This window comes from Palaemon carinicauda, chromosome 44 (genome assembly GCF_036898095.1).
Source record: "Palaemon carinicauda isolate YSFRI2023 chromosome 44, ASM3689809v2, whole genome shotgun sequence".
NCBI classification, from domain to species: domain Eukaryota; kingdom Metazoa; phylum Arthropoda; class Malacostraca; order Decapoda; family Palaemonidae; genus Palaemon; species Palaemon carinicauda.
In genome coordinates this window covers 51,507,056-51,525,394 of record NC_090768.1, presented here as the reverse complement: position 1 = coordinate 51,525,394, position 18,339 = coordinate 51,507,056, and the positions used below count along the sequence as shown (strand labels likewise).

The following is an 18,339-nucleotide window of genomic DNA, read 5'->3' as shown; positions in this document are numbered from 1 at the left end:
GGCTCTTTTTCTCAAGTGCTGCTCACTCGGATTCTGAGTCCCCGGGTAAGCCAAAGCCAGTAAGGCTGGGGACTTTCCACCCTACCTATGGGTAAGTCACCCCATGTAAATAGCGTGGTTTGTATTTCGGTTACGGAACAAATGACAAATTCGGAGATAATTTGTATTTTTCCTAACCATACAAACTTTAGCTATTTACACATATTTGCCCGCCAGCCCTGTCCCCCAAGGTAAGTCCTACCTCTAAGTGAAGTGAAGCAGTTCACCGGTGTGTGAGGGGGGGAGGGGTAGCTAGCTACCACTCCCCTACCCCTTTGCTAACTAGCGCAGGGGTAATAAACCCTCGTTAAAATTCTAATGGCTCATCATTTCAGCTACGCCGAAAGTAAACCCCTATGTAAATAGCTAAGGTTTGTATGGTTAGGAAAAATACAAATTATCTCCGAATGTCATTTTTTGCCCAAGCTCCCCGGTGACAGACAAGCATTTGTCTTAAGTACAAGAAAGGCATAAATCTGGAGATGACAGGTTGAGTGAACAGCTCTTAACTTCTTTTCTAGTGCAGTAACAAACACGGGGTAGTGCCATTGCCTCTGTACCATGGTCTTCCACTGTCTTGGGTTAGTGTTCTCTTGCTTAAGGGTACACTTATTTCTCTTCCTCTTCTTTTGTTCAAGTTGTTATAGTTTATATAGGAGATAACTATTTTAATGTTGTTACTCTTATTAGAATATTTTATTTTCCTTTTTTTACCTTTCTGCACTGGGCTATTTTCCCTGTTGGAGCCCCTATGGTTATAGCATCCCGCTTTTCAACTAGGGTTGTAGCTTAGCAAATAATCTTCATAATAATAATAACAAGAAGGCCAAGTACAGGCTGGGTAGAACTAAAATTATATCTGTTAGCCTGATTTGACAAAAAGTGGTTCTTTCTTCTCTCTCTTTAAGGAGTGGAAGCATTAGTAGAACTTCGGCCTCAACCCATTCTTTGCACTTGCCATAGAAATGGTAAGTTACTTTGACAGTCTCCCTTTCTTTGGAAGAAGATCGGCCTTCAGAATATTTTCCCATTACTGTACTGTAGCCTAATGTATAAGTTTGTATTTGAAACTACTACTGGCTCAGACCCTAAGGAATCATCCTTCCCTCGTTTCTCCATCATAAGGCCTAATACTACAGTGTTCTAGAAGTTTTTATTCCTGCTTTCACCAGATTGTGGAATAGTCATTGTAATCTGGTGGCTGAATCAGTGGAACTTCAGAAGTCCCGACTTTTTGAGAATGCTTTTCTATTGAATCATTTGACATTACCTTCATTTCATTGTCTATCTTCTTCTTCTTTGTCTACATCTTATCCCACTTCTATGTGGAGTCGATGCTTCTGGTCAGCTTTCTCCATCTACCTCTGTCCCACACTTCATCACCGATTATTCCCTTTGATCGAAGGTCATCCTTGATACAGTCTATCCACCTTTGCTTTGGTCTCCCTCTCCATCTTGTTCCCTGTACCTCCATTTCCATCATTCTCCAACTAATACACTGTTCATCTCGTGTCATGACATGATCATACCATTGTCTATGATTAATCCATTTTAATTTTACTTATTTTAAAGTATTTGATATATATATATATATATATATATATATATATATATATATATATATATATATATATATATATATATATATATATATATATATTTATTTATAAATATATATATATTTTAACTTCTCATAGTTTATTCGGTGTCCTATTTTCTCTTTACTCTGGACTACTTTCATAGCTTATTCATTTTCCTATTTCCTTTTTACACTAGACTGCGTTCCCTGTTGGAGACCTTGGGCTTGTAGCATCCTGCATTTCCAATGAGGGTCTTTATATGGCTAGCAAAATAATTGCTAATAATTTGTGGCCTGGAAAGGTTGCACTTCCGTATGGAGAAATGAAAGGGTGCAAGCGAATCTCCTGAATATGAAACTATGATTTGTATATTAAAGAAACAAATAAAAATTTTTTGAAAGTACTTAACTGTACTGTGATTTGCATTTTCCCCAGATATACAAATCAGAGTCCTTTATAAAAATCCTACCCCAACTTCCCCTTTTTAGTTCTGATGCTCAAAGAAAGTATGGGGCGGGGGGCAACATCAGATTCGCTTGCATCCTTTCATTTCTCTATACGGAAGTGCAACCTTTCCAGGCCACTAAATTATCAGAATTTATTTTACTAGCCATACAAAAACCCTCATTGAAAATGCAGGACGCTACAAGCCCAACGTCTCCAACAGGGAAAGCAGTCTAGAATAAAAAGAAAATAGGAGACCGAATAAACTATGAGAAGTTAAAAAAAAAAAGATATATATATCAAATGCTTTAAAATAAGTAACAACATTAAAATGGATTAATCGTAGACAATGAAATGAAAGTAATGTCAAATGATTCAACAGAAAAGCATTCTCAAAAAGTCTGGACTTCTGAAGTTCCACTGATTCAGCCACTAGATTTCGAAATCCATTCCACAATCTGGTCAAAGCTGGAATAAAAACTAATAGAACACTGTAGTATTAGGCCTTGTGATGGAGAAACAAGGGAAGGATGATTCCTTGGGTCTGATGGTGGTACCCTCTCCTTTACCTGCCCGATGATCATAACCTTAATTGGTTCTAAGAAACTGTTTGTAAGTCAAATTTTGTTGAATTTTGTCCTAGGGTAGGCCTAACCTGAATCCCATGCCTATGATTTCCTGCTACAAAAGTCAACAAATAGTCGGGTTATTATAAAAGGGATTTTGACGAAGGAAAAATCTATTTCTGGGCGAGGAACCTGTGTCGCCCAGTGAAATGCTCCTTAAGGCACCATTTCAAAGGTATAAATACTGCTAAATATACGAGAGAAAAACGTTGCATGGAATGACAGGAATATAACCAGTTCGCACACCCCTAAAGGGTGTCGGTATTAAAAACGGGGCGAGTGATACCACTACCAGAGGTCCCTTTCCAATTAGATTTCTCCCTCCTCTAAATCCCCCGTTACTACAAGGTTTCGTTCACTACAGCTACTGCCCCCACCACCACCACCACCACCACCTATCCTTCTCGACAGTACCTGGCAAGTCACTCTGTGGTGACGTGTAGGCCTATTTCTTGATCTTATCTTTGATATTTTCAGTTAGATTTGTGTTTCTATCTCCGAATGGTTGTAAGTCGAACGTTTATAAGTTTAAACCCTCTTGTACCGTGTTACTAAGCTTCAATGACTGTAGCCAGCTCATGCCGGGAGTTGCAGTATTCCTAATTAAAAGTCTGGTTTGAATATCTAGAAAAAATACAAATAACTTGAAATATGTAATCCTGCTGGTTTTACTCTAATTGTTCAAAATTTTGTATGGACCTACTCTGTAGAATTACTATGTTTCTTTGAAATACATGAACAATATTTTTTTGTAGTCTTTTATCTTATGTTTTATGCATGTATGATAATTATTGTCTATGCAAACCACTCCTTTGGGTTTTCCAATCCCTCAAAATATAACAATTGTAGGAAGACCACTTTGGAGGCTTTTTTTTAGTATGGTTATAAGCCAAAAACTAGTGAAATATACTAAACAACATATTGTAAAATACAGGATCCATGTTTATAATGGGTGTCAATCACGGCATAAAGAACAAATGTGTCGCAAGGTTTATTACGGGCTGCATTCGTACCGAGTCTAACCCTACCAACGGTGCTAGGGCATACCTGACCAGGTTAGATGAATGTGACCCCCTCTACCTATCTTGAACTCAAGTGCTGTAAGCTATGGAATGAAATATGAGGATGCATCTTAACCTTACCTTCCATAAACCAAACTGACTTTGAATACTAAATGTAAATTAAGGTGGAGTATTACTTGTATGGGAAAATTATTCTAGAGTGACTTTGCACACTTGGCTATAGCTGGCAAATGGTCCCTTCAGTCTGCTCCTTAGTACATACTGTGCAATGCATATTCCTTAATTTAAGTTTAGGAGATAAAGCTAAAAAGTACATGTGTGTTTCTCTTTCCCGCATTCTTGTAATTTCCTTCACTTGGTTATTTTTCAATATTAAACTTACCCGATAATCATGTAGCTGTCAACTCCGTTGCCCGACAGAATTCTATGGAGGGATACGCCAGCTATCACAATACTAGAAGGGGGTGTACTTACCAGCGCCACCTGTGGCCAGGTACTAAAGTACTTCTTGTTGACACCTCCTCAATTTTTCCTCTGTCGTGCTTCCGGCAAGACGTTCTGGGATTCGCTTATGATCTTCGAGTATTTTCAAGGCTTTTTGGTGAAGTATTCTCTCAGATTTCGGCTGTCGCTTTACTGGAAACCTTCTTATATTAGCTTAGATAGCTTTTATATAGTCCTGATTAACGGTTAACGATCTTTTGCTTGATTTTGGAACCCCACTTGGCTAACTCTTTGGATTCAAGATGTCTGACATTTCGCAAGCCCCCACCCATAGGCGATGTAGGTCTTGTAATAGGCGTATTCCGAAGGCCTCGGTAGATCCTCACACCGCTTGTTCTGACTGTAGGGATAGGCCCTGTCAGTTAGAAAATCGATGTGAGGAATGCGCCGGACTTTCGGAACTTGATTTTGTCCGTCTTTTGAAATATTCAACTAAGTTAGAGAGAGGTAGAGTTAGGAGGAGTTCTTCTCACTCTTCACTTTTTTCCTCACCTCATGATCCCCTACCTTTTCCTACCCCTGTAGTGGCTACCCCCGAACCTACTATTTGCCCTCAGCCTGATATGTCTGTTGTTTTGCGTGCTATTCAGGCCTTAGGCGATAAAGTAGAGTCAGTGGTAAGTGATCATAAGTCTCTTATGGCCGAAGTCAAGGAACTTAAGGTCAAGAGTGCAGTGGGTGGAATTAGTGCCAGTGCTGTGACGAGTGCTAGTGTCAGTGCAGTGCCAAGTGCTAGTGTCAGTGTCAGTGTGGTGCGTGAGGATACTTCTGTGCGTGCCAGTCGTCCTCCCAGTCCGGGACCTCTTGCAAGCTCCCAAGCCCAGGGGAGAAGCAATGTCGAAGGGCAAAAGGGTTCGGCAGGCCTTGATCGGCGCACAGAAGTATCCTCGGTGGTTGCGGGCGTGTCTTCCAGAGACCGTCACTCCCACCTGCAGACGATTGAGCCCGTCTTTTTCTCGTCCGCTGATCAATTGTCAGGGAAGAAACGCTGGACTCAGGTCTCTAGACCACTCAAACGCAGAGTCCAGTCCGCGAGTGCTCAGCCGGGCTGCAGTCATTGGCTCAGCTCTGACTCGCCGCAGTCATCAGTAGACTGCACTCCGCCCAAGAGGAGTAAGGTTCTGCCGCAACAGTTCTCTGCTGTTAAGGCTTTGCCTCAGCATACTGTAGTTTCTGCCGACCCCAAGTTGACTCTACTACAGTCCATGCAGGCACAGCTTTCGGACTTGATGCGTGAGTGTCGGGCTGAGAAGGTTGCGCCTCCGCCTCCGCCTGCACTCGCTCCGCCTGCGCTCGCTCCGCCTGACCGCAGTACCACCTGCCAGGCGTACGATGTTGAGCCACGTTCTGAGTTTACTGTTCCCGGTGGTGTACTGCCTCCACCTTCATTAAGGCAACCTCAGCAATGGGATCAGGAAGCTTATACCTCTCTTCCTCCGCTTCCACTTGCTGCTCCACCAGTGATGCATCACTCGGTTGAGGTACAACAACCTCTCCCATCCATGAGTCAGTCTCCTCAGCTCTCGCTGCAGCGAGCTCAACCCTCCGCAAGGCAAGCACCACAACACCTTAGTCTTGCGCCTCAGGAGCCTCAACTTGCGAGACATTTACTACGTTCTGCGCAGCCTCTACCTCATCGCTCTCCGCTCACACCGCAGGAACAGGAACTTGCTACTCCGCTTCCGCCAACTACTCAGCAAGCGCAACCCTTGAGTTCAGCCACTCAGGCCAGGAGTCAGCCTCCTCCACCCATGCGCCTACCTTCTGCTGCTTCTTTTGTTCAGCCTTTGCAGTCTGAGCCTCAGGTGTTCCCTCAACAGATTCTTGAAGAGGAAACCACTAATATTGTTGTTCCAGCTTGTTCTGACTCTGCTGTTCAGCACACCTTTCCGATCTCTTCGCTACACTCTGGTGATGAGGCGTCTGATGATGAGGCGGCACACCTGGATCCCTCATCAGACGTGGATGAATCCAAGTCTTCTCCGCCTTCCATTGACTTTCGTAAGGTCTTGGCTCTGTTTAGGGAGGTATACCCAGACCACTTTGTCTCTGCTACTCCCCGCTCTCCACCATCTGAGTTTTCGCTGGGCATGCAGCCAGCTAAGTCTACCTATACTAAGCTAGTCCTAGCAAGGTCCTCTAAGAGAGCGTTAAGGATCTTAGGGGAGTGGTTGCAGACTAAGCAACACCTTGGCAAGACTTCGTTTATGTTTCCTCCGACTAAGCTCACTTCTAAAGCGGGCGTTTGGTATGCCACAGGAGAGGAACCAGGCTTGGGAGTACCTGCCTCTGCCCAGGCTGACTTCTCAAGTCTGGTAGACTCGCCTCGTAGAACTGCAATGAGGCGCTCTAAGGTTTGCTGGACCTTCTCAGACCTTGATCACTTCCTCAAGGGTGTTTTTAGAGCATTCGAAATGTTCAACTTCCTAGACTGGTGCCTGGGGGCCCTCAGCAAGAAGACCTCCCCTGCGGACAAGGATTCTGCCATGCTATTAATGTCCTGCATGGATAAGGCCATTAGAGATGGATCTGGCGAGCTTGCGTCGATGTTTGTATCAGGGGTTCTTAAGAAAAGGGAACAGCTGTGTACCTTCCTTTCCTCCAGCATTACACCTTGTCAAAGGTCGCAACTCCTTTTCGCTCCGCTCTCGAGGTTCCTCTTCCCCGAAGAGCTGGTTAAGGACTTGTCTGCTGCCCTGATACAAAAGGACACACATGATCTTGTAGCCTCATCGGCTCGTAAGACTAAGGTTGCTACCTCAGTCCCCAGGACTTATCGCACCCCAGTGGCTGATACTCCTGCTACGAGGTTCATACCGCCCTTTCGTGGTAGAGCCCCCAGCCGAGGAAGCTCCCGTCCAGACTCTTCCAGGAGCAAGTCTAGGAAAGGTTCCAAGGCCTCTAAAGGAAAAAACTGACTCTCCGCATCTCCAGACAGCAGTAGGAGCCAGACTCAAGAGCTTCTGGCAAGCCTGGGAAAAGAGAGGTGCAGACGCCCAGTCTGTCAGTTGGCTGAGGGAGGGTTACAGGATTCCATTCTGCCTCAAACCCCCTCTGACCACATCTCCCATCAACCTCTCTCCCAACTACAAAGAAGAGGACAAGAGGCTAGCGTAGCACCAGGAGGTGTCGCTACTTGTGCAGAAGAAGGCAGTGGTTATAGTCCGGGACCATCAATCCCCGGGCTTCTACAACCGTCTCTTTCTGGTGGCCAAGAAGACAGGAGGTTGGAGACCGGTGCTGGACGTCAGCGCGCTCAATGCGTATGTCACCAAGCAGACGTTCACGATGGAGACGACGAAGTCGGTCCTAGCAGCGGTCAGGCAGGAGGACTGGATGGTCTCGTTGGACTTGAAAGATGCCTACTTTCACGTTCCTATTCATCCAGACTCCCAACCTTTCCTGAGATTCGTTTTTGGAAAGGTTGTCTACCAATTCCAAGCCCTGTGTTTTGGCCTAAGCACAGCTCCTATGGTGTTCACGCATCTGATGAGGAATATAGCAAAATTCCTCCACTTATCGGACATCAGAGCCTCCCTCTACTTAGACGACTGGCTGTTGAGAGCCTCCACGAGTCGTCGCTGTCTGGAGAGTCTCAACTGGACTTTGGACTTAATCAGAGAACTGGGTCTGTTAGTCAACATAGAAAAGTCTCAGCTCATTCCCTCCCAATCCATTGTGTACCTGGGAATGGAGATTCGGAGTCAGGATTTTCGGGCTTTTCCATCGGCCCCCAGGATAAGCCAAGCCCTAGAGTGCATCATGAGCATGCTGAAGAGGAGCAGTTGCTCGGTGAGACAGTGGATGAGTCTCACAGGGACCCTTTCATCACTGGCCCTGTTCGTCGAGCTAGGGAAACTCCACCTCCGCCCTCTTCAATTCCATCTTGCAGCTCATTGGGACAAGGGTTTGACTCTCGAAGCAGTCTCTATCCCAGTCACCAAAGAAATGAAGACCACTCTCTTGTGGTGGAAGAACAATCTCCTTCTCAGGGAGGGCCTATCGTTGGCTATTCAGACCCCCAATCTTCATCTCTTCTCAGATGCATCGGACTCGGGCTGGGGTGCGACCTTGAACGGACGGGAATGCTCGGGAACGTGGAACGAGGAACAGGGAACGCTCCACATCAACTGCAAGGAGCTACTAGCAGTTCATTTAGCCCTGCTGAACTTCAAGTCCCTCCTGCTAGGCAAAGTGGTGGAGGTGAACTCAGACAACACCACAGCCTTGGCTTACATCTCCAAGCAAGGAGGGACCCATTCGAGGAGCCTATACGAGATTGCAAGGGACCTCCTCATTTGGTCAAGAAGTCAAAACCTCACTTTAGTCACGAGGTTCATTCAGGGCAACATGAACGTCTCAGCAGATCGCCTAAGCAGAAGGAATCAGGTCATTCCCATGGAATGGACCCTCCACAAGAGTGTGTGCAACAGACTTTGGACCTTGTGGGGTCAACCTACCATAGATCTGTTTGCCACCTCCATGACCAAGAGACTTCCGCTGTACTGTTCCCCAGTTCCAGACCCTGCAGCAGTTCATGTGGATGCTTTTCTACTGAACTGGTCCCATCTCGACCTTTACGCATTCCCACCGTTCAAGATAATAAACAAAGTTCTGCAGAAATTCATCTCGCACGAAGGGACACGGCTGACGCTGGTTGCTCCCCTTTGGCCTGCAAGAGAATGGTTCACAGAGGTACTTCAATGGCTAGTCGACATCCCCAGGACTCTACCTCTAAGAGTGGACCTTCTACGTCAACCTCACGTAGACAGGTTGCACCCAAACCTCCACGCTCTTCGGCTGACTGCCTTCAGACTGTCGAAAGATTCGCTAGAGCTAGAGGCTTTTCGAAGGAGGCAGCCAGTGCGATTGCCAGAGCAAGAAGGGTTTCCACTCGTAGAGTCTACCAATCTAAGTGGGAAGTCTTCCGGAGCTGGTGTAGAGCCAATTCAGTATCCTCTACCAATACCTCTGTGACCCAAATAGCTGACTTCCTTTTACATCTTAGGAATGAGAGATCCCTTTCAGCCCCTACGATTAAAGGGTATAGGAGTATGTTGGCTTCAGTTCTCCGCCACAGAGGTTTGGACCTTTCTTCCAACAAGGACCTTCAAGACATCCTTAAGTCTTTTGAGACGTCTAAAGAGCGTCGTCTATCTACTCCAGGCTGGAACCTAGACGTAGTCTTAAGGTTCCTTATGTCACCTAGGTTCGAACCTCTCCAGTCAGCTTCCTTCAAGGACCTTACCCTCAAGACTCTTTTTCTCGTCTGCCTTGCAACAGCTAAGAGAGTCAGTGAGGTTCATGCCTTCAGCAAGAACATTGGTTTCACGACCGAATCTGCAACATGTTCTTTTCAGCTCGGATTCCTAGCAAAGAACGAACTTCCTTCACGTCCTTGGCCTAGATCGTTTGAAATACCTAGCCTCTCCAACATGGTAGGTAACGAACTAGAGAGAGTTCTTTGCCCTGTCAGAGCTCTCAAGTATTATCTTAATAGGTCTAAACCTATTCGAGGACAGTCAGAAGCCTTATGGTGTGCCATCAAGAAACCTTCGAGGCCCATGTCCAAGAACGGGGTTTCCTATTATATAAGGCTTCTGATTAGAGAAGCCCATTCTCACTTAAAGGAGGAAGACCTTGCATTGCTGAAGGTAAGGACCCACGAAGTAAGAGCCGTAGCTACTTCGATGGCCTTTAATAAAAACCGTTCTCTGCAGAGCATAATGGATGCAACCTATTGGAGGAGCAAGTCAGTGTTTGCATCATTTTATCTTAAAGATGTCCAGTCTCTTTACGAGAACTGCTACACCCTGGGACCATTCGTAGCAGCGAGTGCAGTAGTAGGTGAGGGCTCAGCCACTACATTCCCTTAATCCCATAACCTTTTTTAACCTTTCTCTTGAATGCTTTTATTGTTGTTTTTATGGTTGTTACGGTAGGCTAAGAAGCCTTCCGCATCCTTTTGATTTGGCGGGTGGTCAATTCATTCTTGAGAAGCGCCTGGGTTAGAGGTTGTGTAGAGGTCCTTTAGTAGGGGTTGCAGCCCTATATACTTTAGCACCTTTGAGTTGATTCAGCCTCCAAGAGGAACGCTGCGCTCAGTAAGGAAGACGAACTTAAAAAAGAGGCAGAGTAACGGTTCAATTCGACTTCCTTACCAGGTACTTATTATTTCATTGTTATTTGAGATAACTGTTATATGAAATATGGGATACTTAGCTATCCTTTAATCTTGTACACTGGTTTTCACCCACCCCCCTGGGTGTGAATCAGCTACATGATTATCGGGTAAGTTTAATATTGAAAAATTTTATTTTTATTAGTAAAATAAATTTTTGAATATACTTACCCGATAATCATGATTTAATCGACCCTCCCTTCCTCCCCATAGAGAACCAGTGGACCGAGGAAAAATTGAGGAGGTGTCAACAAGAAGTACTTTAGTACCTGGCCACAGGTGGCGCTGGTAAGTACACCCCCTTCTAGTATTGTGATAGCTGGCGTATCCCTCCATAGAATTCTGTCGGGCAACGGAGTTGACAGCTACATGATTATCGGGTAAGTATATTCAAAAATTTATTTTACTAATAAAAATAACATTTTTTTCTTTTTCCAGGAAAGGGAGGAGAGAACATTGTTTCCAAAAGAACAGGAGGACATTTACTTAACATTTGGACACTGAAATGTCTTCGGTCGCAGTGGGGACTTCTGTTACACAAGGTAGGCATTATCATACTTTTTTTTTGGTTTTTCAATAAATTCTGGATGTTCCTCATGTTTGCAAGATCTTAGGTATAGTATTTGAAACAGAAAAGGGATGGAAGATTCCTTTTGATATTTCTTTGTTCCTATAAGAATATAAAACTTTGTCTTTTACACAGGCCTATCTTTTGTGACACCTGGATTGGTTGTTAATGTTTGTTAACCCTTTTACCCCCAAAGGACGTACTGGTACGTTTCACAAAACTCATCCCTTTACCCCCATGGACGTACCGGTACGTCCTTGCAAAAAAATGCTATAAAAATTTTTTTTTCATATTTTTGATAATTTTTTGAGAAATTTCAGGCATTTTCCAAGAGAATGAGACCAACCTGACCTCTCAATGATAAAAATTAAGGCTGTTAGAGCAATTTAAAATACTTCAAAATGTGCTGGGGGAAAAATAACCCCTTTGAGGGTTAAGGGTTGGAAATTTCCAAAGAGCCTGGGGGTAAAAGGGTTAAAAGGGTAGGTAAGTGACAGTTGGGAGATGAGTGTTAGGAGTACCTCCACACACCAATTTGCAGGCCCTCATTTCAGCTGCTGTCTAGTCAAGATATCATTGCTGTTGTGGATTGCTTGATTATTCATGGAGTTTTCACTCTTTAGAAAACTGCCATTTAAAGGTTTAAAGGTCGCTCATGAATGGCAGAGGCAAGGGACAGTGACATTGCCCTAGCAATCAGGACAATGCCCTAGAGACTGACCATATATTATATGATCAGCGCCCAAGCCTCCTCTCCACCCAAGGTAGGACCAGGGAGGGCCAGGCAGTGGCTACTGATGACTCAGCAGATAGACCTATAGGCTCCCCCAAACCCCCCAACCTTAGCTCACAAGGATGGTAAGGTTGCAGACACTAATGGCACTAACGAGTCTGAGCGGGACTCCTTTTAATCTAATGTTTTAGCTTCAATTACTACTTTAGTTTAATTAGTTTTATCTTCTAATTGTCATATGTTTTTAGTTTACCTTTGAAACATTGTGAAACTTTTATTCTTCAGCTGAAGAGTCACTTTGTAAAATGTGCGAAAGCTCATGTATTTCTTGAATATATGTTGTATATAACTGTGGATTTTTAATACCCAGATTTTTTTGTATATATATGAAGCAGACTTGTCTTTGGATTTGCTTCCCTTCACTTTATTTTTGGGTATTTGTTATTTTGAATTGATCTCATTTACATGATAACACGAGCATGGAACTCAAACGTTTCCTAGAATAGCATAGACATTTTTGATGGCTACTACTGGCATTGAAGAGCTTTCTTTTGCTACTGCCAGTGGCTCTACTTTGGCAGTGGACAGGGTTTCCAAATGTATCCCCTTCCACTTTTTCTGTTGCTGCTTCTGTAACCCCAGAACCTTCTCAGACTCCTTCATTGGCTGGTAGAATTTAGCTTAATTGGAAAGATAGGGGAGCAGAAAGGCTTTCCACTTTGTTGGGAACACATATGATCAGTCTGTATACCACATACTCTATCTTAACAAGGAGCTCATGGTGTTCTAGTCACTAATTGCAGACATTTGTGCTGGCTTAGAAGATGCTTCTTAGCTTGGTCTGTTGGGAGATCAACCGTGTAATGGTCACACCAAGGCTCTTTGAGTTGAAGCCGAGTAGTATCTCGGCCTTTAGTGAGTTCTTGGGGATGTCAAGTATGGTTAGGCCTTGTACCAGGGGAAATATCCATATTTTGTTGATGTCATAAGGGGGTCTCTCCAGACCATATTGGTCAGCCCCACACAAGATATTCTGGCTCAAGAGGTGGCATATGATCGTGAGGAATTTTGGAATCTGGCCCATTTACTCTGGGATTTGATAGGTTTTCTGCAGGCATAGCAGGGTGGTTTTCAAAGTCATGAATAGGTTAACCTAAAGAGATATCTCACCCAAGAATTTTTATGCTAGTTCTAGTATTACCGAAGGATGTTGCAAATCTTATGCTTTCTTTTCATACCTAGTCTTTGCATGAAAAAGTTTAGGTGTTTCTCATTCTTGTTTATTTCTGATTTTGCGGTGAAAACATAGAGGTCGTTAATTCATAACAAGAAGATTTTATATTTTCTGAAACCTTCTACAGAACATAGTCGATGAATAAGATGGGATGCATTATTGCCCATCGATAGTTTTACTGTAATATCTGAATATACCGTAATTAGACTTCTTATGCCAAAGTGTTGCTGTCTCTGTGACAGGTCAAGAAGGCTCAAGATTGTGGTCTCTAAGAGCACCCTTTCTTTTGGTCTTCATGAAGTAATCAAATAGGCGTGCAGGTAGTTCGACAAGGGTTCATATTTTTAACCCAAGTGAGAGAATTCCATCTTAGTCAATCTTAGTCACTTGTAGCTGTAAAGTCTCGAATTTCATCTTAGTCACTATTAACTGTAAAGTCTCTTGCAGTTCATGGCTTGAGATTTTCCTGCAGCTCCTCATCAAGAGAAAGGCTTACCTTGCAGGGCTAAGGTAGGGGTCACCCTATGCCATTTGGGTTGTGAGACTGGTATCATTCTTATCAGAGCCACTGTTCAACAAATGGCAGACTTCTATGTCCACCTTCTCTGAAACTAGGTTCTCTTAGGTATACTGCAGGGCTATTGCTCATCCATGAGTCATTTGTTCTGATTGAAGGGCATCTTGCCAGCCTTGTGTACTCGAGCCTTTAAAGGGAATATGACAATTTTTTTGTGGCATAACCTGAGTATAGTTCAAACAACTAAAAGGATGTTCAGATTGGAATATTGTGCTTCAAAATTTTTTTGTGAATTCTGTTTTTGGTGAAATATGTTGAGCTCCATGGTGCTTAGTAACTACTAAATTCAACATACAGGTTGATGGGGCTCCACGATATTTTCATTTGTTCTTGACTTTGACATTGAAACTCAGTTCCTGAGTTTGCCATACATAACCTTTTATTCCTGATAGGTTTTATAACTGTCCAATTTCCTCCCTGTAAGACTTCATAGGTGTTGATTCAGACAAGATATTTGTACATCAAACACGACATTATTTAACTTTTGCATTCTCTTCAGTCATCCATATACGTGTATATATATATATATATATATATATATATATATATATATATATATATATATATATATATATATATATATATATATATATATATATATGTATATGTGTACGTATGTATGTTCATTATTCTTACTTCATATTGCATATACATAGTACACTATCATACATATGTTATGCTAGCCATTCATACTGACAGCTTCAACCTTTTTCCTTTCATCTGCATTCAACATCACACTTCATATTCTTATGTAGCATACAAAAATTAAGCTGGGTATACAAGTCATAAAATAAGGAAATAATCGCATAGGTGGAATGAAATTCATATTATTTTTTATAATAATTTAATGAAGATAAATAATGTGTTACATAATGCCACAGTAACTGGACTGCTGAGCTAATGTAGTCAGTTGAAGTCAGAAGTAGTTAACACAAGTTTGGCACACTTTCACTAAATATATGGACTGTAATACTTTAACAGCATATATAAATAGTTGCTGTATACATATTAACTGCCATGTACAGTAGTCACTTGAAATCAAGTGACCTATTATTTTTATGTCCAGATTTTTAGATTACAATTTCATGTAGCTCTGAGGGTTTATAGTATATTGCACATAAAAATATCAAGTATTTGAAGTAGACTGGACTCTACAGGCATGCCTTTTCACAGGTGACCTTCAACCATTTATTCTTAGGGCTTTTTATATGTAAGTTGTTGCATTTGGTGGACATACATATTTAAAGGGATTTTGATGTAGGAAAAATCTATTTTTGGGTGAGATGGCCATGTCGTCCTGATAGCAGTTCCCTTCGGCTGCTTCCTACTGTATAATATTTCTGCGAGTGATATTACAAGAGAATTACCGTCGGGTATCACTGGGTCCTAACCCCCGAAACGACTATCCGTAGAGGTCGTGTATAATCAGGGACGTATCCTAAGATGACCATAGATATCTGCACCCCCAATAGACTTTACCCAGTCAAATCCTCTAAGGGGAAGGATAAGTGAGGAGCCATTATATGTCCTTTTGTAAAAGGATAGTTTGCCCATATTTATGAACTTACATAATCTTAGGGAACTAGGCTATGCAGAATTTGCAATAATAAACAGCGTGCGGTACATGTGGAAGACTGGTGTGATAAAGAATAAACACTGTAATTATGAACATACTAGTAAGTTCTTGAATGCACCATTTGATTAGTGCACACTAAGCCTCCTATAATATTCTTTTTAAATTCATCTGTGGATTCTGAAGGACCTGTAGATTTAACTAATGGAAAGTGCAATTCCTAATGCTTAAATATTATCTTTTGCTTTGAAGATCTTGATTTTTTTTTTTAATACGTGTATTAATTTAGCCTTTTAATCTGGAGGTTCTCGAGAATCCCAGAAAGATGCGCGTCTTTTCACTTTTTTTTTTCTTTAAATACCACGAGTCTAGGCCTTTAGACCACTAAGACGTAGGATCTCATGATACCTTAGGAAGTAGTTCCAAAGAGATCTTTAGGAAATCTAGAAACGTTTACTTAATTCTAAGTGCTGAAGTGCTGAAGCTCAGAAACGAAAGTCTTCTAAAATTCCCAGTTGTCTCTTTATGGTCACTTGTCAATTAGTCATTTACATATTGCAGCGAGGGTCAGGAACAGGGTAGTTTCTCAGAACTCTGTTGATCGTCCTCAGGAGGGGATGGTTCTCGCATCCACAACGATTTCTAAAGTCGTCCAGATCTAGGGCCCAAATCATGCCACCTCCAAGACCCATTTTCTTAATGTATTCAGACTGCAAGAGGAGAAGAATTATAAGTATTATTTTAATTCAAGGTGGACATTATAAAATCACTGATAATTGTAATTGATAAGTACAGAGGTGAAGTAATTAGCAAGCTATAATTTACTGGTATTATAAAATTAAGGTCTATCGTAATGTTGTTCACACTCCTTACCTTATATCTAATCATAGCAATGTCGTCATAACCGAACCATTGTTTTCCACTGTATGCGTATGGTCCCATCCTTCCTTCTGGGTCTTTAACTACTGTGAATCCTCCATTGAGCACTTTATCACAGATCTGTTAATATGTTAGGGGATTGTCAGTAACGATGATTTATTTACTAAAATATACTGGGCCATCATAGCTTTGTTAATGATATCTGGCGGCCTATTGCTTTGTGAGGTACATTTAATTTGGTGTATTTGATTGAAATACATATTAAATTAGAATTAACAATTAATTAGAGAAGAAACATTTCTACTTCACATTAGATTACTGTATATGGTTCAAAAGGAAATCTTTCAATGTACGTTGGAATTTTGTTGACAAAGATACCAGCTACAGTACTGTATTAAGAAATCCTCTTCTTATTACCTCATAGTAAGCTAAGAAACCAGCAGCTCTTGTGTATTGTCCCGCCTGTCCCTTCTGAGGAGCATGCTGACCGAGCCCTGTTCCATCGGCCTTCCAGCCTAAACCGAACGCTTGACCGTACATGGGCATTCCCATTATGAGCTTCTTACGGTCTGCTCCCTTCTCTATCCAGTAGTGGATAGTGTAGTTCTGGGGTGGGATAAATATAGATGAGTTTAAAGATGTATTTACATTACCATAGTACCAAGTAACAATTTATTAAGAATATGGAAGTATGATTATTGGAAAATACATATACTGTATGTTTTATATTGGCCACAAGACAGTGTGTAATTTCGTTGAATTACTAAAAGCTGTTAGACAAACTTCAAATGGACAGACACTAGTTACTCATATTTTAGTTAAATAATTCAATTCTGTTTCTCATTATAAGTCTCACTCTTAGAGTATATGTCATGTTAAAAAAAATGCAAGGTAATGTACATGAAAAGTATAAAAGGAAAATATGTTCTCATGGAATTACTTTCCAGGAGTGTTTGTATCTTGTGAATCTTAAAGTAAAGTTCTGGGAGTAACTTACAGCATTAAATGCAGGATTTTCATGGCCGGGGTGATGATACATAGGTGCGACATGACCTGTCTTCTTGTCCCAGTGTCCGTGGTAATCGTAGGTCATGACGTTGATCCAGTCCAAGTAACGGTTAACGATTGGGACGTCGTAACCTATAGGGCAAATGGGCGGTATTAGTTAATCTTTGTTATGACAGAATAATCTCCATAGGCGGTTAGTGTGTCCAGTGCACCTTAAGAGATGAAAATTCTAGATCTTAATGAAGTGTCTTTGCAGCATCCCTTTGTCCCCCAGCTGCACCCAATTTTTAGCTTTCTAGTTTACATCTGTTCCTGCATTTTTTTCCTCCATCATGGTGTTCAACCTTATAGATTTTACTTTAAAATGCAATTGCAGTTTTCCCCTCAGTTTAACCTTGTCACCCAATGGCCTCCTTACCCCCTTCCTATTGCCATATACTGTAACCCTAATTCCAAATATTAAAAACCAGTGCCTCCTGAATTTCTCTAATAATTCAACCTCACTTATTTTAAAAGTGAATTTCTCATCCCGCAAGAAGTCTGAGGATTCACCTTAGTTTGTAGTAGCCTAAACTGAAATACATTAGTCATGGCCATCTTAGTTTCATACTGTATATGTTTTGAAGAAAACTAGAACTTACCTGCATCAATAACCTTGTTGCTAGGAGAGACAGCAGCTGTCAACAGTAGACCATGGGGTTGGAATGCTGTGTGTAGTTCTCGCACCCAATCTCCAAAGGCTTGTTTGTCATTAGGGTTGCCTTTGGCGCAGTCCACCTGTCGATGTGTAAATCCATTGCATTATTATGGTTGTAATGTTTTTCTACAGTTTTAGCAATGTGAAAAGTTGTCTTCATAACATAAGGCATATCAGGTTTGCTTAAATTTGGACAGTTTATATTCACATAATGCCTCATCTGTGGGTCTCACCTGCCAGCAGACGGGGTATTCCCAATCAAGGTCGAGACCATCGAAATTATTCTTCAAGATGAATTCAATGACGTGACTGTTGAACGCGGCCCGAGCAGCTGGATTGTTGACAAGTCTGCTGTACTTGTCCCCGGCAGAGTCATTCCATCCGCCAATGGCAATTAAGACCTTGACTCCACGGGCTCTCATGTCTGTTACTTTCCTGTAGAATTCTGGGAAGAGAAAAGGGTTGAAGTGTTAGCTTGTATTAAAATACGTTGATTTAATTTTAGTCACAAAATGTGGGTCTTTGAATATTTGAATCTGTGTAATTTTTGTCTTCCATTGTTTTAATCATGCTATTTTGATCTCCATTTTTGCATTTTTTAAAATGACTTTATATAAATTTTGTGCTACTTGTTTGATTTCTTTTTTAAATAGAGTGGCAGATATATGTAATGT

The 18,339-nt window shown here is 41.9% G+C and overlaps 1 protein-coding gene across 3 annotated transcripts in view; it reads right to left on the bottom strand.

Annotated features, from left to right (window-relative positions):
* Positions 1 to 14,335: 14,335 nt before the first annotated feature.
* The window catches only part of LOC137634281 (probable chitinase 10), a 124,451-nt gene continuing 120,447 nt past the window's right edge, over positions 14,336 to 18,339 (bottom strand). For all 3 annotated transcript variants that reach the window (XM_068366582.1, XM_068366583.1, XM_068366584.1), the window contains 6 exons: positions 17,899 to 18,110; positions 17,610 to 17,745; positions 16,958 to 17,100; positions 16,378 to 16,566; positions 15,955 to 16,080; positions 14,336 to 15,791 (listed from right to left, as the gene is read on the bottom strand). In XM_068366582.1, coding sequence (XP_068222683.1) covers positions 15,630 to 15,791; positions 15,955 to 16,080; positions 16,378 to 16,566; positions 16,958 to 17,100; positions 17,610 to 17,745; positions 17,899 to 18,110 — 968 coding nt within the window. In that variant the 3' untranslated portion in view covers positions 14,336 to 15,629. The remainder of the gene's footprint in view (positions 15,792 to 15,954; positions 16,081 to 16,377; positions 16,567 to 16,957; positions 17,101 to 17,609; positions 17,746 to 17,898; positions 18,111 to 18,339) is intronic.